Source organism: Microcebus murinus, chromosome 8, assembly GCF_040939455.1.
Source record: "Microcebus murinus isolate Inina chromosome 8, M.murinus_Inina_mat1.0, whole genome shotgun sequence".
Lineage (NCBI taxonomy): Eukaryota > Metazoa > Chordata > Mammalia > Primates > Cheirogaleidae > Microcebus > Microcebus murinus.
Genome location: NC_134111.1, coordinates 32,832,191 through 32,857,296, shown reverse-complemented (window position 1 = coordinate 32,857,296; position 25,106 = coordinate 32,832,191). Strand labels below are relative to the sequence as shown.

General features: G+C 38.7%; 1 protein-coding gene across 2 annotated transcripts; it reads left to right on the top strand.

Annotated features, from left to right (window-relative positions):
• Positions 1-7,141: 7,141 nt before the first annotated feature.
• On the top strand, positions 7,142-22,518 carry NMI (N-myc and STAT interactor). 2 transcript variants are annotated; one of them, XM_076005518.1, is made up of 8 exons: positions 7,142-7,182; positions 10,557-10,644; positions 11,479-11,574; positions 13,443-13,605; positions 16,903-17,009; positions 17,097-17,283; positions 20,653-20,759; positions 21,646-22,518. In XM_076005518.1, the coding sequence occupies exons 2-8, from the start codon at positions 10,567-10,569 to the stop codon at positions 21,853-21,855; spliced, it is 948 nt and encodes a 315-aa protein (XP_075861633.1). In that variant the 5' UTR covers positions 7,142-7,182; positions 10,557-10,566; the 3' UTR covers positions 21,856-22,518. The 2 variants fall into 2 exon arrangements, with proteins under 2 accessions (XP_075861633.1, XP_075861632.1); XM_076005517.1 differs by lacking the exon at positions 7,142-7,182 and adding an exon at positions 7,199-7,406.
• The last annotated feature ends 2,588 nt before the right edge of the window (positions 22,519-25,106 follow it).

Here is a 25,106-nt window from a genome sequence, read left to right as displayed (position 1 = left end):
AAATGAGACTGGACAGAATATTTGAAATTGAGTCTTAAGAAATCTGGGCCATCTGGTGACATCGTCTCTAAGAGGAGGGCAGATAAGGTTTGTGGCCACAGAAGGGGCTTTATGAACAGCAGGGAAACTTGAATTGCTGCTCGGGGTAACTTCAAGATAGTGGGGTACAGATTAGATCACAAAAAAGCCACTCAACAATTACCTGTCTCTCCTATGCATAGTTCATAAAATAATATGGCAAAATAGAGAGAGAGCACGTGCGAGAGTGAAAGCAAGAAAGAAATATCTTCAACAATTTGTTACCACTGAACTGGGTCCCTTGCCCACTGCACAGAAGGAAGCCAATACCCTGAGACAGCAGGGTTTGCAGTGGAGAAAGTTTAATATCTTAGTATCTCAGGGTGCTGAGTGAGGAGACAGGAGGACTTTTTCAAATCTGCCTCCTGGAGAAATTTGGGGCCAGGGTTTTTAAAGGTAGTTTGGCAGACAAAAGTGTAGGGAATTGGGTCTGCTGATTGGCCGGGGATAAACTCATAGAGTTGGAAAGCACAAACTGTCTTCTTGTGCTGAGATGGGACCTGTTGGACCAGTTCCCACGTAGGGCCGCCGGTCTGGTTGGCATCACTTGGTTGCTTGGAATGCAGAGTCTAGAAAATATCTCAAAGACCTGTCTTAGATTTTACAATAACGGTGTTATCTACAAAAGTGATTAGGGAAGTTAAAAATCTTATGCCAGTCAGGGATATGTGACTCCTAAGCAGGAAGCAATCACAGGAAGGGAAGTGATGGAACAGTGGCTGGTTAACGTTCAGCTAGGCCTATACGTCTGTGGACATCAGACTTCTACCACAGTTCTTGCCTTATGACCCTATAGTACTTTAATATAGGCGGTTTCATTGTTATTTGACTTACTTGTTCTTACATGTTCTATCCAATTCTAAACCATCAACCAGCCAAGCCTTGGCAGCCCAGCATGGCTCCCTAGAATGCATTGCATGATTCCAGGGGACACCAGGAGGCGTGGTGCAGTGCACATCCTGTGTCATTTTATGCATTTGCCTTGGTGACCCTACTCAGGTCCTAAATTTTATTATTAAAATTTATATCTGGTTATTTTCTCTTACCCAACAATCACCCCTTTACACTCTTCTTATTATACCTTAAAATCAGAAGATAATGTTAATATTCATATTATTTAATTTTTCATTTACTGTTCAAGAAGTATTTTTATGTATATTAGCTCATTTAATCGTCACGAAACATAAATTGTTAGGTAAACATTATTATCTTCATTTTTACGTTTGAGGAAACTGAGAAATTGACCCCCAGAAAGCTTAAGGGAAATATGATCAGTAGTAACACTTTTTTGAGCACCTATTATGTGCCCGACCCATTATATAGGCCTGAGTTCACAGTACTAGTATGGGTAAAGCTAACTTACCAGCTGTTATTCGTCCACCTGAGAAAACTTTTCTTTGAGTATTGGCCCCAAATTAGAGTTCTTATTCTTCAAAAGGTTGAGAAACAGCTGAGGTCATCAACCTCCCCAGAGGCAATAATGTTTCCATTCCTATTCATAAAGTCACCAAGTAGTAAGATCTGAAGGACACTTTTTTGTTTTATTTTTATTGGAGATGAAGCTTGTTTTTATTTATAATTTCCCTAGAGGAGTTTAAGCCCTGAAAAGGATAAATTAACTCTGGCTTTATGTACTAGACATCATCAAATTGCCCCATGCAGATATTTATGTTATTAAAATGAGTCCTGCCTGTGAGATCATTCTATCTTGTTACATTGTACACGAGGGCAAACTATTTAGAATAAATTGAAATGAATAATTAATGAATGAGAAAAGAATACTCCTTTCAAGTTCTCAGATAAATTCATCCTATTCTTTTTTTCTGGCTCCTTCTATTACCTCTTTCCAACCTTTTGTGTCATTTTGACTCTTTCACCCTCATAGTTTACTGCTTCCTTTCCATCCCAGAGTGATGGTCGCTGTACAAGCAAGGAGCCCATGCTCTCTGAAGGAGCTAGCATGGAAGATAGGAACAGCTGTTGCTCTTTTCTCAGGAAAAGCACACCAAGGACACCTAGAAATGCTTCACTTTCCATCCAGGGACCCACCAGCCAGACTGGCCAACAAGAAGAGGACCCTGTGCTTTCTGTTCGCCAAGTAGCACCTACACCACTTTGGTCATTCTTTGCATTTGTGAACGTGTTGTTCTACAGCCTTGTTACTCAAAGTGTAGTACAAGAAACGTCACCATCAGCATCACCAAGGAGCCTTTCTTTGGGATGCAGAGTCTCCACTGTCACCCTGCAGAGTCAGAGTGTGCATTTTGACAAGATCCTCAGCTGATCTGTATGGATATGAAAGTTTGGGAAGCATGGATCTGCAGGATGTCTTCTTGCCCGGAAACACATTTTTCCCTTTCTTGTAACTATGACACACATTTCACGGGAAACAATAGAAATCATATATTATATATTAGTGGAAACTATGTTTTTTACTTATAACTAGGTCCCCTAAGACAAATCAGAAAACAAATTTAGCATAGAACAAAAAGTTGAGCTCTTTTGCCTGTTGATGTTTTTTAAAATTCTGAATCGATTAGTGACTTTTCTTGTTGCAACCATTTGACAACTCTTATAAAGAACTATTCAAGACAAGGAAATAATCAGAAACAACTTATTCAAACATACCCAAATCTTGCTTTTCAGCAATTTTTAGAATGCTTTATACAACTCCTCAGGTAAAAAACAAACTACAAATTCCCAAATCAAAAAACAGAGATAGACAAGAAAAATAAATTTCTTCTAATATTTCTTTAGCTGTTTTCACAATGTTTATGTGTGTTTTCTTACAAACTGTGTTTCCAGAGAAGCTGAGTTGTCTTATTTGGATGCACTGCTCGATTCTTTCCCACTGGGAATTTTTGATGATAAAACAATCAGAAGTTAATATTTCTATTTTTCCATCATTCCAAGGCTACATTCTCTTTGAATCTCTGAGAATCTCAAGATTCTTTGACCTTTTTCTTCCTTGTGATTTTAAATTCAAACCAAGCATGTGGGCTTATCCTACCATCCATTCATCCTATAAAAGTTTCTGTCAGAGGAGTCTGTAGTTTGCAATTAGACAAAGCAGAAAAACATCAGCAGTATTCTCAGATTTCCTTAAAATAATTCCCTTAATGTAACATTGAGTTTTACTGCTTGATATCTTACAAGCTTGGATACTAAGGATGAATGTTTATTTTTGAGCCTCTAGTTCATGAACAAAACACTTAATTGTTCCCTTTTCTGGCCCTATCAAAGACAATAGCTTCATTCTCCATCACAACAGAATTTTCTGACTGATTAATTATGTTTATATGACAAATCAGTGGCCCGGGCAAGATTCAACAAGATAAAGTCTTTTATTCTTTCATTTTGGTATTATTATTTTGCTTGGATTTATTTCTACTTCTAAATATTTGGTCTCTTTCACAATATTTTATTCTTTTACACAAACTTATTCAGACACACAAATATGAAAACCTATACAAAGGGGTTATAACATTGGGCCCAGAGTATTTGACTCCTACTCTGGTATTTAACAACTAGTTAGAAATAACTATTTATATAGCATGTACTACTACAGGTGACGTAAAAGAAATTTTATGATCTTTTTTGTTTTGTTTTATTTTATTTTTTAGAGACAAGGTCTCACTCTGTTGCCCAGGCTGGAATGCAGTGGTACAACTGCCACACCTGACTAATTTTTTTTTTTTTTTTACCTTTTGTAGAGAAGGTTGGGGGGCAGGAGGGGGCGTGTCTTGCTATGCTGCCCAGGCTGGTCTTGAACCCCTGGCCTCAAGTAATCCCCCATCCTTGGCCTCCTAAATCACTGGGATCACAGGCATGAGCCACTATGCGAAAGAAATTTTAAAAATGGTCTTTTTCTTAATAGTAACTTCTCTAGGAAGAAAGACCAAACATGAAAGAAATGTGCAAGAAAAACTGGAGGAAAAAAACCCACCTCACCACAGGTTGAGATGTTAACTTAACAGGTACCATTTACTGCATGCTTACCACTGGCAGGGAACTGTGCTGTCCTTGATGTGCAGCTCTGACTCATTCACCACAGCTCTATTTTACAGATGAGAAACTTCAGTAACTTAAAATTGGAATTCAAAACCAATTCCGCATCAAAACCATGCTTCTAGCTATATAGTACTGCTCGTTTAATAAAACGTAAGGTATTTTCCTTTACCATTTATAAATTTCAATGGCAAACCTCCTGAAAACTAGAAATGATGTTACTTAAGTTCTATGCATTTCCTAGGATCTTGCACAATGCTGGGCATGTATGTTCTGACTTTCCCCGGGATGAACTGCAAACAGATCTCAGCAACAGCAGCGTAAGCTTGGCATACTAGACCTTTTCTAAAACAAACAACATAATATAATGGATATCAGGTAGCTCTCTCTGGGTTTACATACCCACTAAATTCTTGGTGCCTCCCTAGCCGTTTTAGTCCATTTGGGCTACTATAACAAAATGTCAAAAACTGGTAGCTTGTAAACAACAGACATTTATTTCTCATAGTTCTAGAAGCTGGAACTCTTAAGATCAAGGCATTGACAGATTCAGTCTGGGGAGGGCCTGCTTTTGATTTATAGATGGTGCCTTCTCTGTGTCTTCACTTGGTAGAAGAGGCCAACAAGCTCCTCTGGGCCTATTTTATAAGAGCACTGATTCCATTCATGTGGGCTCCACCCCTGTGATCTAATCGCCTCCCAAAGGCCTCGGGCCTAATACCATCACCTTGGGGGTTAGGATTTTTTTTTATTTTTCTGAGACACAGAGTTTCCCTCTGTCGCCTGGGCTAGAGTGCAGTGGCATCATCATAGCTCACTGCAATCTCAAATCCTGGGCTCAAGCAATCCTCCTGCCTTGGTCTCCCAGAGTACTAGGGTTACAGGCATGAACTGCCATGCCTGGCTGGGTTAGGATTTTAACAGATTTTGGATAAACATAAATATCCAGTGCATTGCACATACCTCTAGGATTTTTTACCCTACTTTTTTCTCAGCTCACCTCCTCTACTTTAATGAATCACCTCAATTTTTACTTCTGTGAAGGAAATTTTCCCTGACCTCCTGAGAGAACTCCTTCTCCTTTGTCTTTTACTACTCCTGGTATCTTTACCCCTTTATTGCACATATTATACTGTATGTAACATTGGGTTGTGTGTATGTGTGTGTGTGTGTTGATAGGAATTCTAGGAAGAGTTCTTTGCCATCTGGTGGGGAAGACAAACGCATGACATAATATACATCTCCTATCTATGTAGATTTACATCAGATGTTCAACAGCATCTCGCAGGCAACATAATACCTATTGAGTGCACAATAGACACTCAATAAATAACTTGTATATTAGAAGATGGTATAATTGAGTAAAACATTACTCAAATTGCCCCATTAGAAACTCTCCAAGATTTTAATAGCTGTTCCTTGAAAAAAAAATAATTTATTGGTCAAATTACTTTGATAAATTCAAGGTTGAAAACAGTTAACCTTTTTAACGTGTGTTTTAATTTTTCCCTGCAATACTTCTTGTAACTCTTAATATGCTGGTGACTCTCCAAAAGTGAATTCTGTAGGCAGCATTTCCTAACCATATTTGGTTGTAAAATTCCATCTTCTCCATGTATCACAGAACACAGTTTGGAGGTAACGGTTGAGAGTAGTCTATGATATCATTGTCATCATATATTAACTGATTTTGGGTCACCTTTCAAGCCTACTTTCTTCATCTGTAAAATAGGGATAATACCTTTATCTAATAATGTTGTTGGAAAAATGAAAACGTTTACAAAATGCCCAGGAGTTCTTAGCAGATGTTAGCAATTACAATTATTAATATGTCCAGGATCCAACTACTTATCTTTAGGTCTGCAGCACTTTGCAGAGTACCACATTGGAACTGGTCTGAGCCTGAGTTGAATTCAGACTTTAGCACATGGGTCAGCTTCAGAATATAGTTTTCTAAAAAGGCTTCCTTCTTCAAGGTATAACTGACTTGGGGGTGGGGGGAAGGCTTCCCCTCTCTACATATTATTTGCCCTTTTTTCCCTTTTACATTGGAGGAACCACACTGGACACCCTTTTGATGGAATCTGAGTCAATATTAAGTTAGTTTTGTTCTGGCCATGGCCATGTTCCTTAGTATCTTCTTAACAAAAAATAAAAGAAGAAGAAGAAGAAATGAAGTTGAACTAAATAACCTTGAGAGTTCATGCTTTCTCTAAAATTCCAAGGTAAACAGAAGTGATTCTTTCTCAAGTTGTAGCAGATAGAGGTTTCATACTTTGTAACTGGGATAATGAGTACCAAAAAGTCTTTATCACTCACCACTTTCTTTTTTTTTAATATAGAAATGTCACTTTAAACTGCTTCCCGTCAAGGTTTTTGATGTAAAGGAATTCACTTCTGTTAATTTGTTATTTTAGACCACTATAGCCTTTATTATATGCGACTATATAGCGCTGTAACTAGAATTTATGCCTTGAAATCATTTTGATTCATCTCCTTCCCACACCTCTGTTTATGAGCAAGTGCAGCTGTGGGGTGGTTCTTTGTGTAGGATTAAGAAACACAGCAGTCCCTGAAAAATGCCAGATGTTTGAATTTTCATAGGAAAAGTTCACACCTAGTGAAGTATTTATTTACAAGTTTCACAACAAAACAAAAAATGACAAAACTTTCAAGGGACATGGGTCATAGAAACCAACCGAACACCACAGTTTACCCAACTTCATGGCCCCCGGGGGACGTTGCAAAAGGCACAGAAACGTTGATTTTGTGCTGGCTGGAAAAAGTTGTAAACGAAGGATATACTAACTAACCAGTTACAATGAGAGTGACAGTCTAAAGACAGACTCCCGCTTTGACTTTCTTTATTTGGATTTTATCTACTTTTCCAAACATATGTCCTGCATACATGCAAAAAAAAAAAAAGTGGTTTTAAAAACATGCCCTATAATTAGCGTTTACGGAAACTTCGGGAATGCTTTGGAGATAATCCCTGCAAAACAACTACGTTTTAAAAATCGAAAGTGAAATTAGTTATGACCTGTTTCTGGACTAGTCAGTGGAGACACCAGATTTGCCGTTCCTCGCAGTGGTTAGGTGAGGAAGAACTCTGTGAAGACCAGGTTGTTAATGCGAGGGACACCCGCTTCTCCAAGGGCACCTCGGATCTCCCGGGGAGCTTCCGCACAAGGCAGGGCCAGGTCTGGGGCCCCGCGCCGTCCCCTCCCAGTCCCCCCGGGGGTTCCGGCGACCCGCTCCTGGTTTCCGGAAAGGGAAAGCGCGCCGGGACTCGGGGCGCTGCGCTCGGCCGGTGGACGCGGGTGAGTGGGGTGTCCTGTTCCCCGGCTGCCACCCGGCTACTAGCACTGTCGAGCTTCAGAGCCACAGAGGGGCAGGGCTGCAGGTTCGGCAGGGTGGGGGCAGCGCAGGAGGGGGTGACGCGGGTGTGGCTGCTGCGCCCCCGTGCGCCCCCTGCGCCCCCGTGCACCCCCTGCGGCCCCCTGCACCCCCGTGCGCCCCCTGCGGCCCCCTGAGCCCCCGTGCGCCCCCGTGCGCCCCCCGCAGTCCCCGCGCTGAGGGCACCGCGCCGCCGAGCGGGGCACCTGCCGGCCAGCTGTGCCCTCGCTGTGCCTTCCCGGGCTTCTAACCCCGTCGTCGCCTGTGTGCTCTGCTTCATTCGGGGAAACTGAAACTTAAAGCGATGTGTGTTTCCCCACAGTTTCTTGGAGTGTCTCTAGAGAAAGTTCTTAGGGGAAATGCATTTCTTAAGGATACTTATGCTTGGCAGGCGCAGGGTTGTGCAGTCATGCCTCGCTTTCCAGAATAGGCAAGGTTTTTCTTGAAGGAGACAAGCAAAGGAGAATCCTATGTGTACACTCCGTACAGCACGTAGATGTTCTGCTTCCTTCTTTTTGCTGCCAGGCACGCATACAGGAAGGTTCCATTCTATAGGGCCTGGTGCCGCAGTGATAGGAGCTGATGGGGATTTGTATTGGCTTTTTATTCGCTGCCATAACAAATTACACGGATTTAGTGGCTTAAACACACACACACACACACACACACTTCATTATTTTAGGATTCCGTAGAAGTCATACCCAGGTCTCACTGGGTCAAAATCAAAGTGTTGGCATAGCTTCTTCCTCTCTGGAAGCTCTAGGGGTGAATCTCCTTCCCAGCTTCTAGAAGCTGCCCACCCTACTCAGCTCCGTGTCCCTTCCTCCGTCTCAGACCATTCTTCTGTGGTCACACGTCACTCTGATTCTCCTCTTCTGTCTTTCTCTTTCACTTTTAAGGACCCTGGTGATTACACTGGGCCTCCCCAGATAATCTAGGGCGATCTCCCTATTTCAAAGTAAACTGATTAGCAACCTTAATTCAATCTGCAAATTTAATTCTCCTTTGCTGTGTAACTTAACATATTCACAGATTCTTGGGATTAGGACATCTTTTAGGGCACCATTATTTTGCCTAACACACTATTGTGTAAGAGGAAAAAATTACTGTACATCTCATTTATGCAAAGAGGAGACATATCCAGATGCTAATTAATATGCTGAAGGAGTGCTGGAGGAATTATATAGGTAGACAATTTATACTGATTACAAGCTCTTAAGACGATTGTCCTCCCTCTTCTCTCCCTCTCTCTTTCTCCTATCCCCCCACCCTCCCACACCCACCCCTCCCCACACCCTCAAGCCCTCTTGCCCTTCTGCCCTTTGGCCATGTTATGTCACAGCAGGTAGGCCCCTCACCAGATGGCCAAGCAGATGCCAGCACCATGTGCTTGGGTGGACCACCCAGTCTCCAGATCCATGAGCCAAATCAATCTCTTTTCTTTATAAATTAAAAAAAAAAAGACTATTGGCATTGTTACAGTAATTAAAGAAAAGCAATGAAATGTCCTTTGGAAATGTAATAAGAGGACTTCATGTGCATGTGATGTCCTGAGCACAATAAATACCTGAGTCAAGATGCCACACAATTCTATAAATTGGGTGTTTTTAATGTGTAACCTGGTAACATGCTGGGTGCTCTGAATGGATGCAAGGAGGAGTAGACAGGGTCCCTGCCTTTAAAATCTCTACCAACTTCTTGTGAAAAATGACATAGGCATATGAATAATTCAAAGAAATAAAGGGAGGGGGAGGTGATGTTCTTTGGGGAAATCAGAAGAGGCTTCAAAAACTTGGGAGAAATTTGGAATAGACCTTGAGTAGTAGGATTTCATTAGGTAGAGATTAAGATTGGTAGGGGAGGAAGAATGTGACACATTGAGGGACAGGAGAGAGAAAAGGGACCCTTCAGGGGTTCTGTGTGGTTAGGGAACTGGGTTGAGGAGTTGTCTAAATAAGACTGGAGGGTGAGTTGGAATTAGATTGTGTCAGACTATGGATGACCACCATTATGACCACATCTATATGTACATATGTATATGTGTGTGTGTGTATATGGTTTAATATATGTGTATATATATTTATATATATATCTCATCTCAAACCATCTCAAACTTATAGAAAAATTGTAAGTACAGTAAAACAACTTTTCATTTTCCTGAATTATTTAAGAATGAATTTTAGCCTGATGACCCATCACCCTGGAATACTTGAATATATATTTTCTACAAAAAAATGTGCTCCTACATAACCACAATACAGTCATCAAAATCAGAAAATTAATAGTGATATGTTACTGCCATCTAATCATCAGATCTAATTCAAATTCCACCAATTGTCCCAATAATATCTTGTATAGTGTAGGAGCCAATGGAAAACTTTCCCTTTGCCCTCTGAAGGTTTGCTGAAGAAATCAGCGGATGAAAGACAGATTAATAGGAAAAACGGCATCCAAATATATTATCATGCATGGGGTAGAATCACTGAGTGATTATTACTACACTACACAATGGGGTGCAGATGCTTATACACTCTATTTTTTAGGGGAAGGGAGATAGGGAAGTTTGGTTGATTTTAGGGAGGTAGTAAATGACTTTTAGGGGAATTCAGTGGGCTTGAAGAACATATAATGGCCTGGGACAAAGTCTGTTGGGTGCAAAGAACAGACAATGGTTTGTGACAAGTCTGTCTAGGTGTGTTGACAGACTTCAGTCTTTCTTCCTGTGATATGAGTTCAGTTAATGAGAACTCAGGGAAGGGACCAGAGGTAATTGTGTTCTTCCTTGGCAGGTTGGGACTTTAGGTAGATAAGGGAACTTCAGGGAACAACTTCATCTGTGCTTTGGGAATCAGAGAAATGAGAGATGGTGGTGGTTGGGGGCAGGATGTCAGACCTTGAGCCTTCTTCAGTTTAGCATGTCAAAGCACCATATTTCAGGGCAAGGATTTGATGATAGGAAAAAAGATATAGCAAAGAGGAGAGGTGTCTTCCATAAAAGAGTAAAAGTTGTTAGTTCTTTCTTCTTGAATATATGTGTATATATACTATTTTTAACATATTGTTTTTTATAATAGTTAGAGAATCATGGCAGCTGATAAAGACAACAAAGAAGTTCTTAAGGAGCACTGGCCAGACGAATTTATGAAAGATGGACAAAATGAGGTGAAAATGAAATTTACTGGGTATTATTAAAAATTAATTTGTATCTATAAGTTTTGCAGTAAGACATTTTTTTTAACTAATCCTGTGATCGATTAAGTAAGGCATGTTTTATATGTCTTTGTCCAACATTACCTCAAATTTGGGAGACTATGAGGCTTTTCAAAAATGTTTAACTTCCATTATGTTATTCAAGCCTTACAAGGATAGTCAACATTTCTCTTCCTTCTTATACAAGGCTTCCAACATTAACTGCTTTCTCACGGGCTCCTTCATTTCTTGGATTTGCACCTGAAAATTGAGAGCTTAGTTAGCAATTATCTGATCAACCCCTAAGAGGGAACAGAGGCTCAGGTAGCTTAAACAACTTACCCACGGCCATATGTCTGTCTTGTCTAGGCAGCTGTACTACTGGAGTCACAGCTAATTTTTTTTAAACTGCCCCAGAGTTATATTCCACAATTGTAGTGCAATTTAAAAGTCACAATGTACTTACAAATAGTGAGGAAGGAAGTTGATAGAGCACTGAACTAAGATTCAGAAAATCTGAGTCTCCATCTTTGCCTTACTGTAAAAATTTCTATGACTTTGGTCCAATGTGAAAGGTCATTTCCTTGTTTATATAATGGAGATAGTAATAATTGGCATGTTAGAATAGACAGGTGATGATGTCAAATATTTTTAAAAATGCATTGTTCACATAGTCATATTTATTCTGAGACTGTCTAATGCCTATCTTTGCCATGTTCAGGATGAGAGAAATTTATTGTCTTTAATTCATTTATAAAATGAGTTCAGGGCTGTTTAATTTATATGGTACCATTTGATATTTTTTAGGGATTAATTGGTGAAATGACAAAGGAAAATGCTCGGCTAAAGGAAGAGATCCAAAAGCTTGAAGCTGAGTTACAGGAGGCCACCAGAGAATTCCAGGTATTCAATTATTTTATGTATCACATTTTTAATGGGCATACGCTTTTCAAAAAAAAAGCTATATGCTTTTTATAGCCGAATAGTATTCCATTGTGTATATATACCACATTTTATTTATCCATTCATCTGTTGATGGACAGATGTTGGTTCTATATCTTTGCTATTGTGAATAGTGCTACAACTAATAAACATGTGAGTGCAGGTATCTTTTTGATACATTGATTTCTCTTCCTTTGGGTAGTTACCCAGTAGTGGGATTGCTGAATTGAATGGTAATTCTATTTTTAGTTTTTTGAGAAATATCCATATTGTTTTCCGCAGTGACTGTACTATTAATAGTTTACATTCCCACCAACAGCATATAAAAGTTCTTTTTTCTCACCTGTAATCCTAGCACTCTGGGAGGCCAAGGCGAGTGGATTGCTCGAGGTCAGGAGTTCAAAACCAGCCTGAGCAAGAGCAAGAGCCTGTCTCTACTATAAATAGAAAGAAATTAATTTGCCAACTAATATATAGAAAAAATTAGCTGGGCATGGTGGCGCATGCCTGTAGTCCCAGCTACTTGGGAGGCTGAGGCAACAGGATTGCTTGAGCCCAGGAGTTTGAGGTTGCTGTGAGCTAGGGTGACACCATGGCACTCACTCTAGCCTGGGCAACAAAGCGAGACTCTGTCTCAAAAAAAAAAAGTTCTTTTTTCTCTGCATCCTCACCAACATCTGTTATTTTTGTCTTTTTTATAATAGCTACAGAATCATTTGGTCTTACAACTCAAACTGTCTTTACAAACCAGCCAGCCCAGTTGGCCCACTTTATAGAAGACCGAAACTGTGATCCAGAGAGCTTAAGTGAATTGCTCTCTGTCACAGTGTGGTCAGGAATAGAATCAGGCTTTCTCACTCTAACTCCAGACAGTTCTTGGCTTCTCGGGGTATACTGGATATTTCCACATCATTGGGAAATAGATACTCTGCCTTTTCTCAGGCATTGCAGATTGTTTTGAAGTAAGCCTTACAGAAATCAGAAATTTTACTGGAGTTACATGGAAAGATAAGAGTAAATGTAAAATTAGATCAAGTGATTCACTGAAGATTTCCAATGTCTTTGTGATAAACACCCTTTATTTCAGCATGTGAAATAACCAGGGAAATAGAAATGCAAACACTTAACTTATTTATGCATTGATGTGTAGCTGTGTAAATCTGTTAATCCAGCGATTTTAAGAAGCCAAGTATAACCACCTAACTTTATTCTCCAGGTTACAATTCTTGTTGATAGTGTCCCTTCATTTTTTTTATAAACCTACGTTGTTGTAGTGGTTAAAAAGTTGATGGGCAAGTGTTGGGGATGGTGAAATTTAAATATGATGCATTTAAAATCATCTAATTCAGGAGTCTTTCTTTTTGGGTAAAATTATATAGGTTTACCATAAAAATAATTATAGTATACCGAACTCTGTATTTCATACTTCTTTGCAGTGAAATTAAATGTATTCTCTAATGATTCCTTTATGAGAGAGTCTATTATTGGCACAGTTGTTTAAAAAGTACTTATCGACATGAGTGATGTAGGCTTTAGAATTGAACCATACAATATTGACCAGTTTAAACATTGATTGGATAGTCAGAGGATTATATATTTATAATTTCATCTGTGAAATGATATTAAAGGATCAGTATTTGATTACATTACTGTGTACTTACATGGAAAGAAGCAATTACTCAAGATATTAAATAAGACCACACTCAATATTCTGTGAGGTTCTAAAATTAGTGGAGAATGAGATATTGGATGGCCAAATCACATTATCATTGGAAGGACTTAAGTTATTTCTTGTCTTGATTTTAATCAAATGTTTCTGTTTGAATTAGGTTAAAGAGGATATTCCTGAAACAAAGATAAAATTCATATCAATGGAAACTCCTGAGGATGACAGCCAGTTTTCAAATGTCTCTTGTTCATTTCAATTGAGCACAAAAGTTCCTTATGAGCTACAAAACGGACAAGCACTTATCACTTTTGAAAAAGAAGAAGGTATGACACATGTTAAAAAAATATGAATTTTTAAAAATACGTTATTTGGAAAGCACTTGGTCTTTCAAAGATCTTTCATAGCTATTTGTCTATTACTTTACAATTTTTACATATATCATTTCTTCTCATCCTCCCAGTGACACTCTGAGGCAGGTATGAGTATTTCCATTTTACAGATGAGAAAACTGAGTCTGAGATGTTAAGGGCCTTGGATATGATCACTTATTCAGAAAGTGACAACTCTGGGACTCAAATCCAGGTGTTACGATGTCCAGTACCAGCCTCTTTCTATTCCACATGCTACCTAAAAAGTAAAATGACAGCAATAATGTTTTAAGATAGTATATTCATTTTATACTTGCATAAGTCCATAAATACAGCAGGATAGGATAGTTATTGTTTTATACATTAAATACAGACATTTTATAGCCAAGAAAACATATTCTGAGGATTTATCTAAGGGCACATAACCAGTGAATGGAGAGAACCTGAGAGTTAGAGATTTGGGAGGGTACCCAATGTTTGCTAACTCTGCCCAGGTGAAGGCCCTAGCTTAGAGCTGGGGGTGCCTTTATAAGGATTATCTGGCTCTGAGTGGCAGCTTTGTCCCTGCCTAGAAGCATGATTTGGGATATGTTCTTTATAAACCTGAGGCTTTTATAACAGGCACTTTGTGGTAGTACCTATTTCATGAGGCTGCTTTGGGTATTAAATGAGAAATGTTGATAAAATCCTTAGCATAGTGTCTGACACATAATAAACACTTCATAAATGTTAGCTGTTATTATTGCTATACGTTAGAAATTTTCCAGGTAAAGGAGCAGGAGCTCAGAGAAGATGTGGAATTTGCTGAAGGTCCACACAGTTAATAAATTGCCGAGCTGAGATTCCCCGAGTGCCCATGTACTTCCCACCGGACCAACATTCCCCTGAGCAGGCTACCATGCCAGGCTTCTGTTCTCGTATTTAAGTTACGGGGTGGGACCAGGTGGTCTTCACGGCCCTTCCAGCACTCAGGTTCTGAGAATCTACCATTATAACCCGCGTCTCCTGAAAACTGGTTCACTCCTGTGGCCTAAAGTAAACGTTAAAAGGAAAGGCATTCCAGTAGGTCAGTATATTCATAGACCAGGTGGATATCCCCAGTGTGTTTTCCTTCACCCTGGAGCCACCACTTCAGCTGAAGGTAGAGGAGGAGGCCAAGAGCCACACTGATGGTTGGCAGTGGGTAGTAATCGGGATATAACTGAAAGATGTAAAATGTAGTGAGGATTCCAAGGCCGGGCACAGTGGCTCATGCCTGTAATCCTAGCACTCTGGGAGGCCGAGATAGGAAGTTCGCTCAAGGTCAGGAGTTCAAAACCAGCCTGAGCAAGAACAAGACCCCCATCTCTACTAAAAATAGAAAGAAATTAACTGGCCAACTAAAAATATATAGACAAAATTAGCCAGGCATGGTGGCACATGCCTGTAGTCCCAGCTACTCGGGAGGCTGAGGCAGAAGGATCGCTTGAGCCCAAGAGTTTGAGGTTGCTGTGAGCCAGGCTGATGTCACAGCATTCTAGCTCGGGCAACAGAGTGAGACTCTGTCTCAAAAAAATGTAATGAGGATCCCAGAGGCAGGATTTCTGCACAGCAAATACCTGGGAGTGGTGGGAATAGGATTCTCTTCTGAAACAGCCACGTCACTGCTTCTGCCCTTGACGTGGCTCTGAGGTCCCGATCTCCTGGGACAACAATAGGTTTAAACACAATTAAAGAGGAATTGGCTTTTGACTATCACGGTCACAAAAGTTGAAACACAAGTGATCTCTCTCAGCTGCGTCAGATCACCACCAGATGTTGGGGGTTTTCAGGGAGTGGGAGGAAAAGAGGATCATCTGAGTATTACTCATTGATACGTGCTGTTATTATTGTCTGTTGTCCTTAGCAAAAATAATCATCATCATCGAAGTTATAGAGTCATGTTGTGGTACAGAGAGTTGAATTCCCGCAAGACAATGCCCTGCCTTCTGGCTCTGTCCTCTCTTCTCCCAGCTGTGGTGTGCTTGCTGGTTGTCATAAACACATGTGGAGTTTATAAGACAGAGCGTGAACATCTCTTATCTTCACGATAAATTAGAATAGCAGCTCCCAAGATCCACAACTCAAGTGCTATAAACTCATGTCACACAATTAAAAATAAATACCCACCCACATACATTTTAAACTGATATATACTTGGTCTCTGGAGTCCTAATGACTTTTGGCATGATTGTATTACAGAGCCTCTCCCATCTGTGTGGATAAATTAGACTTGACAGCTTTGTGATTGGGATAGCAGGACTATCAACTTTTTAAAGAATGCTGTCAAGAGCATTTAAGCAAAAGTAGGATTGCTCATTAAATATGGCAAAAAAGAAAAAAGACTCACTCTTTTATATGCCAGCCTACGTAGTTTTTAATAGGTAATCCTTAGGAAGTCACAGACAAAAATGAATATATATATATTTCTGTAGTGCTTGTAACATATGAAGGAGGAATGACGAATGATAAAAATAAGTAAGATTAAGATTAAGTATAAAAAGGATACTTAAGGTCAAGGCGGGCGGATCGCTCGAGGTCAGGAGTTCAAAACCAGCCTGAGCAAGAGTGAGACCCCGTGTCTACTATAAATAGAAAGAAATTAATTGGCCAACTAATACATATAGGAAAAATTAGCTGGGCATGGTGGCACATGCCTGTAGTCCCAGCTACTCGGGAGGCTGAGGCAGTAGGATTGCTTGAGCCCAGGAGTTTGAGGTTGCTGTGAGCTAGGCTGACGCCATGCCACTTACTCTAGCCTGGGCAACAAAGTGAGGCTCTGTCTCAAAAAAAAAAATAAATAAAATAAAGGATGCTTAATCACAAAAGTTTTCCCAGCTTACTCAACATGAAAGGATTTTTGGCTGTGCATTAATATTCTAGGGGAATTCTGTGGTAAGGCTGTCAAAAGTGGAAAGAAAGGGTGTGTGGTTGGACTGAAATAATGTATGAATTTCGGGAGCATTACCAGGCTTATCTCTTAAGAGATTCATCTTAAGGGATGAATCTAGAACTTGATAAGATTTTCTACACTGTAATTTTTGCTGATGCATTTTGACATTAATATATCCTGTTTTGGTGGCAAGACCATTATTACTTGGAAATTCCAAGCAAAAATTTAAAATTAGATCCTTTCATATTAAAAAGAATTAAAAACATTCAGGATAATTTGTTCTTAAAGCATAAAACTTTCTTAAAATCTTAGAAATTAATGCTTCTCATATTATTTTTCAGTTGCCCAAAATGTGATAAGAATGAGGAAACATCATGTGCAGATAGACGATGTCAATGTGGAGGTGATAGCCAAGCCCGTTCCGTTAAACTCTGGAGTCAGATTCCAGGTAACACGGTGATCAAAATATTTTGGATTTCTGTTAATCATGGGCACTTTTCTCATTCATATTTCTAAATGTGAAACCATTTTCCAGGTTCATGTAGAAGTTTCTAAAATGAAAGTCAATGTTACTGGCATTCCTGATGAACTGCCTGAAGATCAGATGAGAGACAAACTAGAACTGAGCTTTTATAAGTCCCGAAATGGAGGTGGAGAGGTGGAATGTGTGGACTATGACAGGCGGTCCGGAAGTGCTGTCATCACATTTGTGGAAATTGGAGGTACTCCCACGTTTAGAAAATTAATAAATACTTTACCGTTTCAGTTATGTTCTGCCATTTCTGAAAGTATTCCCATCCTAATTTCTTGAAATTTACTAGCATGGTAATTGGGGATTTTTAAAAACCTTATAAAATAGTAGAGTCTAGAAAATAATTCCCATGAGTGCTACTGAGAATGATAATGTTACTACAAGTAATATGTCTGTAAATGTCAGTGCATTGTTATCCCGTGCCAGACATGCCACTAGGTGTCAATATATTTATTTCCTCTGATCCTTGGCACAACTCCAGGGATAGGTGATATACTCATTTTCCTGATAAACTGAGGAAAGAACAACCAAATGTCTGTTCTTTTTTTCAGGTAGAAATGGACTTTTACCAAATTACTTTAAGGTGGTTGACATCTTATGATTGAAAACAGAAGATTCTGTAGGTGCTATTGTTAATTTTTGTTGTTGTTGTTATTTGGTTTTTTTGTTTTTTGTTTTCTTTTTTGGGATAGTCTCATTTTGTTGCCTGGGTTAGAATGTCGTGGCATCAGCCTAGCTCACGGCAACCGTAAACTCCTGAGCTCAAGAGATCCTTCTGCCTCAGCCTCCCAAGTAGCTGGGACTACAGGCATGCGCCACCATGCCTGGCTAATTTTTTCTATATATTTTTAGCTGTCCAATTAACTTCTTTCTATTTTTGGTAGAGACGGGGTCTTGCTCTTGCTCAGGCTGGTCTGGAACTCCTGAGCTCAAAAAATCTGTTCACCTCGGCCTCCCAGAGTAATAGGATTACAGGTGTGAGCCACCGTCTCCAGCCAATTGTTAATGTTTTCAAGTGATTTTTTCATGTAAAAATCTCTTGTTCTAGTTCTTAGGGCTTCTCCTGGGTTCACACATATAATAGAAATCCAACTATACTATTAAAAGACGTCAATTAGATTTTTTTCATTACAGAGTAATACATGCTTTTTAAAGAAAATTGAAATAATACAGAAGAGCACAAATTTAGTTAAAAATAAGGCATTTCCTTAAACTTCCCTTTCTCCTACTGTGTAGTTAGTTATGGTTAGTTGGATGTTTTTCTAGACTTTTCTCTGGGCACATTCAAACATATCAATATGCATTTTTGACCTAGACCTTTGGATGATGTTTAGGGCATCTTGCTGGGGTGGGTTATACTTAGAAAGAGCCACAAAAGGAAGATGTCTTTACATATTAAGGACTGCCTTAATATATTGTCTTAGAAACGGACAATAACTTCGCAGAAACTTCCATAGTCAAGGATCCAGATTTTAATTTTCTAAATTCATAAATTTTAGTCTGTTTATTGTTAGATGGTCCATCTCTTGTATTAAAAACAATCCATGAGAGACTTATTTATAAACTAGAATGAATTTAAAACTCTGAGAGAGAATGTGATACTAGCTTGAGAACCTGTGCTCTTATCTATCTGGGGAGATCCTCCTGGAGGTTATGTCCAGCCAGAAAAAAAAAAATTGTTCTGAAGATTATAGTAAGTAACTTCTGGAAGATGTAAAGGTATTCTGAAGATAGATACTCCAGATACTTCACAAGCTGCATCTTACTGACGTGTCACAACAACCTATGAAATAGGTGTTGTAATTATGCTGTTTTTGCAGAAAGGGAAACTGAGGCTTCAAGAAGCTAAGCACCATACTCAAGGCCACATAGCTAACGAGCAGCAGAGCCAGGGCTGAAGCAAGTCTATTTGACTCAGGGCCTATACTCTATTTTTCTTTTACTGTGATAAAATATACACAATATAAAAGACAAATCAACAACAACAAAAAAAATAAAATAAAAAAAATATACACAATATAATATTTACCTTTTTAACCATTTTCAAGGAAGGGTACAATTCAGTGGTACTAAGTACATTTACTATGTTGTGCATCCATCACCTCTACCCATCTCCAGGATTTTTTTGTCATCCCCAAGTGAAACTCTGTACTCAATAAACAACAACTCTTCGTTGCCTCTTCCTCCAACCCTGGTAACCACCATTCTACATTCTGTCTCTCCAAATTTGCCTATTATAGGTACCTTGTATAAGTGGAATCATATAATATTTGTCCTTTTTATGTCTGACTTATTTTACTTAGCATAGTGTTTTCAAGGTTCATCCATGTTGTAGTATGTATCAGGATTTCATTCCTTTTTAAGGCTAAATAATATTCCATTGTGTGTATAATATATGTATGTATACATATATATGTGTGTGTGTGTGTGTATACATATATATGTATACACACACACACACACACACCCCACATTTATTTATTTATGCGTTGGTGGACATTTGAGTTACTTCTAGCTATTGGCTATTGTGAAAAATGCTGCCATCAACATTGGTGTGCAAGTATCTGTTTGAGTCCCGGCTTTCAGTTCTTTTAGGTATATACTCAGAAGGTGAATTGTTGGATCATATGGTAGTCCTGTTTTTAATATTTTGGGGAACCACCATACTGGTTTCCACTGTGGCTGCGCCATTTTCCATTCTTACCAGCCATGCACCAGGGTTCCAATTTCTTCATATCCTCGCTAACAAGGGCCTACACTCTTAATCACAGTACCATGTTGCTGATCCAAAGAGGACTAGGGAGAGGAGTTAGAAAAAAAGGTAGTTGGATATTCTTAAGAACTGCTTCTGTTAAACTTTATGCAATCTGGACACGCTATCTTTCTCTACTCTAGAAGAAAAAAATGCTGCTAAAAAAGGTTAATCAGGCTCTTCTTTGTGTTGGAGAAAACTGATGGATTTTTATTTGCCTTCAATTTTTCTAGATGACATTCAATCCCCTCACCCTCCTCCCACTCTTTGGTTAGAATCATTACTTCAGTTTACGGAATCTCATATATTAGTGATAAGATGACTAAGTAATTTGCTATATATGGGAGTGCATGTGTTATATGCATATATATTATAAATTATAAATATATTGAAAAAATATGTATATAGTATTCTAATCATAGTTTTTGAGAAACTGGGAAACATACCAGTCATGTTAGGATGAGTGGGTTACTTTCTGCAGCTGACTGATGTATTTTATGCAGCTCACAGTAGGTCTGTCTCAGTCCATTGCAGCCCTTTGCGCATTGACTGACTGCAGGGAATAATTCAAGATGGAAGGAACCATTTAAACCTCATGATCATTTGGTCTTGTAGCTTTCAAAATCATGTACTGTGAAATTTCCAAAGTGGACTGTAGAGTTTCTTAAAAATTAATCTTTCAAAATACCTTAAAAAAATTAATCTTTCAATTCAATGTTTACTATATTGTTTTGTTTGAAGGAAGTTTTAACTTTGGTTTAAAATGTTTATGCTATTTTAAAAAGCATTTTTTTGCTTTGCTTTTAGTTGCTGACAGGATTTTGCAAAAGAGTGAATATCCTCTTTATATAAATGACAGCTGCCATAGAGTTACTGTTTCTCCTTACATAGAAAAGCGCTTGAAAAAATATCAGGTAAGGTCATCTCTTTTCTTTCATTTTGGGAACTCACTGCCCAACCCCATCCCACATAAAATAGAGAAAAAGTTATGAGAAAATAGAGAAAAGTTATGTTACTATTTGAATCGTATCAGTGATGAATATCAAAATAGTTTATTCATTTTTGTTTGGTGTAGAATGAGTTTGTTTTTATAAAGATTATTTTAATGCAAACCTGTATTTTATTTTATTATTTTATTATTTTTATTATATATTTATTTATTATTATTTATTTATTACATAATTATTTATTATTATATTATTTTATTATTTTAATACAAACCTGCATTTTAATGCAAACCTGTATACAGTTTTTAAGCTGAAATTCGATAATTGTATAATCTTTATTTTTATACACAGAGACATAGCTACATTTCTCTGTGTCTTTTGTCATTGGGTATTAGAAATAATGCCTGTTCATTTTCTTCAAACTCATTATTTTTACCCCAAACATACTCCCCTTTCCTGGTCCTTCTTAGATATCAAAAGGCTCCACCATCTACCTCACCCACCAGCCTGAAAGCTGGGACTCATATTTAACTTTTCGTTTTGCCTGACCTTCAATATTCATTTGGTCACTAAATCATGTCAGTTCCATCTCTGACAACTTCTGTAACTGCTCCTTCTGTCCTCGAGCTGCCCGCCCTCCCTCCTCTCCACTCTCCAGAATGCCTCCAGAGTTAGCCTTTCTGCAACTCAGATCTGGCTCTGCCATTCTCTTGCTTTAAAAATCTTCCTAAGATTCCTGTCTCCCCTAAGAGAAAGTCTAAAACATTAAGCAGACTTTATGAATGTAAAGTTTTGTAATTCAAAGCTCTTAAACATTTTTTCTGTTTATCTGTTTTTTTTTTATCCTGCTTAGGTATTTTCAGGACTGTCTAAGAAGACAGTGCTTCTGACTGGAATGGAAGACGTTCAGCTGGATGAAGAAGTTGTGGAGGATCTAGTTGGCATTCACTTCCAACGAGAGAAGAATGGTGGTGGAGAAGTGGATATGGTCAAGTGTTCTCTGGGCTTGTCTCACATAGTGTATTTTGAAGAAGAGACTGATGGGACCCTACAAAGATTATAGCCTTTGAGTAAATGTAAATGTTTGACAGAAATGAGTATCCTTTTCCCTTAAAAAGAAACTAATTTTTTAGTGTTCATTTATTCTTGGATTCCAAATGTATTTCCATGTTTTTGAATTCTTTTTGTCTCAAACTATGCTGCATATTTTCCACTGCAATAAGTACACTGTATTAAAAAACAGTTCTGTTTATAGATTATGTGAACTGGTGCCACGTCTGTTGAAATGCACCATAAGCGACCCAGATGTCCCCCTGCCCATGTTGGCTCATCTTATCACGGTCATGTGAGCCAATTTGGTCTTGGCTTCATGTTCACCAATATGCGGGCTTGAGTCTTAACATTTTCCGAGAGAGAGAAATGCAGTTACATTTAGCAGTTTGTGATTTCTGTAGACTTTACCGAAGATTCTAGGGCTTTTGAGAGGGATCATTTTCCCACTTTGTGTAGCATTTCAGTCCACAACTCCAAAGGTTCTCAGCACTGAATGTGGTCTTTTTCTTGAACTTTCCTTCACCCAAGTGCCAAGTGTCCCGTTTCCTATCAAGCCATCCCCTCTACAAATAGAAGTTGTAAAGACCACCATTTTCTTTATTTTACATGTACAGTGGAAACAATCAGTGTAAGAGATTGAAAACTTTGGAATAAAGAGAGAGGTAAAGACAAAGTCAGTGTGTCATTACTCATTATCCTAGATGCTGGGGAACACATTTACCTGCTCTCTAGGGGCTTAAAGTTTAGAGAGAGACCCAGTTTATTAGCATCCCACTGTTTTTAAACTTGCAGAAACTTTAATGATAAAATTCAAGGTGCCTATTTAGAGAAGGTAAAATTCTTTCTGGTAAGGAATCTTTGGATAGCTTTTATTCTGACATACATTTCATGGGCAGCCAAAAGCAGAATTAAATTCAATATTACAATGCTGGCAGAAATGAAATGCTTTGAGAAAATGTGCTAACCCTAAACCTATCCAATGCTGCTTCCCATCTAAAACAAACAAAGGAAAACCTTGGGTTTTGCTTCTGATACTTTATTTTTAGGTTTTAACATTGTATTACGATCACAAGTACTCATTCCCACATTTCTTTTAGGAATGAGAGATGGTGCCTAAAAACTGTACAATTTATAGTAAATCTTATATTTACCAGTTTAAAAAGCTCTCCTGTCTATTATTCTTTGGGTGTAATAAGACTGTTTAAAGCTTTCAAAAATATTAAGAAGAAAACTTCAAAGTTCCTTTTATATTTACGTTGTGCTAGTTTTACTAGTACAGAGGGTATTTTTTATTGCCTATCAGGAAGAATTTTTAAAATTTTTATTTATTTTTGTATATTTAGGACCCAGTTTGAAATAGTCACTTTTTCTTCTGGGGGTCTTCTTCAGGCAGTCACCTTGACAATTTCATTCAATTCTAAATATTTATAAAGTTTTTAGATAACTATGACTTAGAAAATGATACTCTCATCTTAGAAAATGATACTCTTCCTCTGAGTTTCTTTCACCCTCACCCCAGTGTGGTCTGGCTGGATGTCAGAAACCAAGCATTGGCTTCCTTGCTTATTTCTACGCTTTTGGAGATGTTACAAGAGGAAAAAGCTCTCTTTGAAAACTTACCAAAAGTACTGTATTGACTATTTAACATATTAAATATTAAGTAAAGAAGCCTTAAAATGTGCATCCAAGATAAGACAGCTCCATTTAATGTGTGAAAAGACCTTGCCAAAATGATAAGTCAGAACAGACAGATATGTGCAATTGTAGGTCCCTCTTGCTGTCTGTTGATTTGTCAGTCAGGACAGGCGAGGTTATGCCACGGTGACAAACAACTGCCAAGTCTCAGGGGCCTAACAAGTAAAAGTTTAATTCTTACTCATGCTGAATATCCAGCACAGGTTGGTAGGGGACTCTGTCTTCACCACTTAGAGGCCCCGTCTTGAGACATGCTTCTGGAATCCCAGGGGTGGGGGAGTGAAATCGGGAGGGTCTTGCACTAGACAACAAATGCTGTGACCTGGAAGGAGGACCCTTGCCCTACCTCTAATTGTTTCCTTTCACATCTCATTGGTTAGAAATAGTGACATGGCCCCATTCAAATGTTAATATAAAGGAACTAGAACGTTATGTCTTCTAAGAAGTTAAGAGATCCAGATATGGCTGAACCAGAACAATAATCAGCATAGTCTGCCCTGTCCTACTGGCCGCCAATATTTAGTTCACTCTTTTTCACACACAAAATATGCTCATACTTACCTCCTCTCCAAGGGAGAAGAAATAAAAATTTCATCCAATCATGGTATCAAACTCAAAGTATATGGACTCTAAGTGACAGGTGGTGGTTTCTACATCAGGTTTGAATGTTAATCCTCTTTATCCAGAGACCTCCACACACCCAGTATACACAGATGGAAATGGAATAAGATAAGTACTGTAAACTATTGTGCTGGAAATGGAATAAGATAAGTGCAGTAAACTATTGCACTGGAAATGGAAAGAATGGGAGACACACTGGTCACTTGGCCAAAGCAATTCTGAAATCCCATTGAGCAGATGTGTTTTCCATACCTCCAGGCTGTGGAATTTGGATTAGGCTGCAGTTCCATTCTCTGGAAATTCTTCTCTTGCTCATTGTCCTCATAGTGCCTGAATGTTATTTTTCCATTATTCTTTTTGGCCACATCTGGAAATGGGCATTTGAAATCTATTCTTCCAGGATCTGAAAAGCTTCTTCGGTATACTTCCTACAATCAATGTTTGGGACCAGTGTTTTTAAAGTTTTGAACAATCACAGTGTCTTTAGTCTGGGCTCATGGTTATTTGGCTGGTACAACTGAAAAACTTAATTAGGTGTATTATCTATTTTATTCAGATCAGCTCACATGTGCTAATACCCACACCCACAGTTCTTTTCTAGACTTTTTATTTTTATTTATTTATTTACTTTGAGACAGGGTCTTGCTCTGCTGCCCAGACTGGAGTGCAGTGGTGGGATCATAGCTCACTCTAACCCTGAATTCCTGGACTCAAGCAATTTTCTTATCTCAGACTCCTCAGTAGCTAGGACTACAGGCACACGCCATCATGTCATTAAATCGCCACCAGATCATTAAAAAAATTTTTTTTTAAATAGAGATGAAGTCTTACTTGGTTGCCCAGGCTGGTCTGGAACTCCCAGTATCAAGCTATCCTCCTGCCTGGGCCTCTCAAAATGCTGGGATTATAGGCATGAGCCATCAGTCTGGCCCTAGACTTATCCTT

Bases quoted from the DNA above. Each gene is read 5' to 3' on its own strand.
- NMI (XM_076005518.1), top strand. From the start codon at position 10,567: ATGGCAGCTGATAAAGACAACAAAGAAGTTCTTAAGGAGCACTGGCCA. The intron at 13,606-16,902 runs GTATGACACATG...ATTATTTTTCAG, and splicing joins CACTTTTGAAAAAGAAGAAG to TTGCCCAAAATGTGATAAGA. The intron at 20,760-21,645 runs GTAAGGTCATCT...TATCCTGCTTAG, and splicing joins AGCGCTTGAAAAAATATCAG to GTATTTTCAGGACTGTCTAA.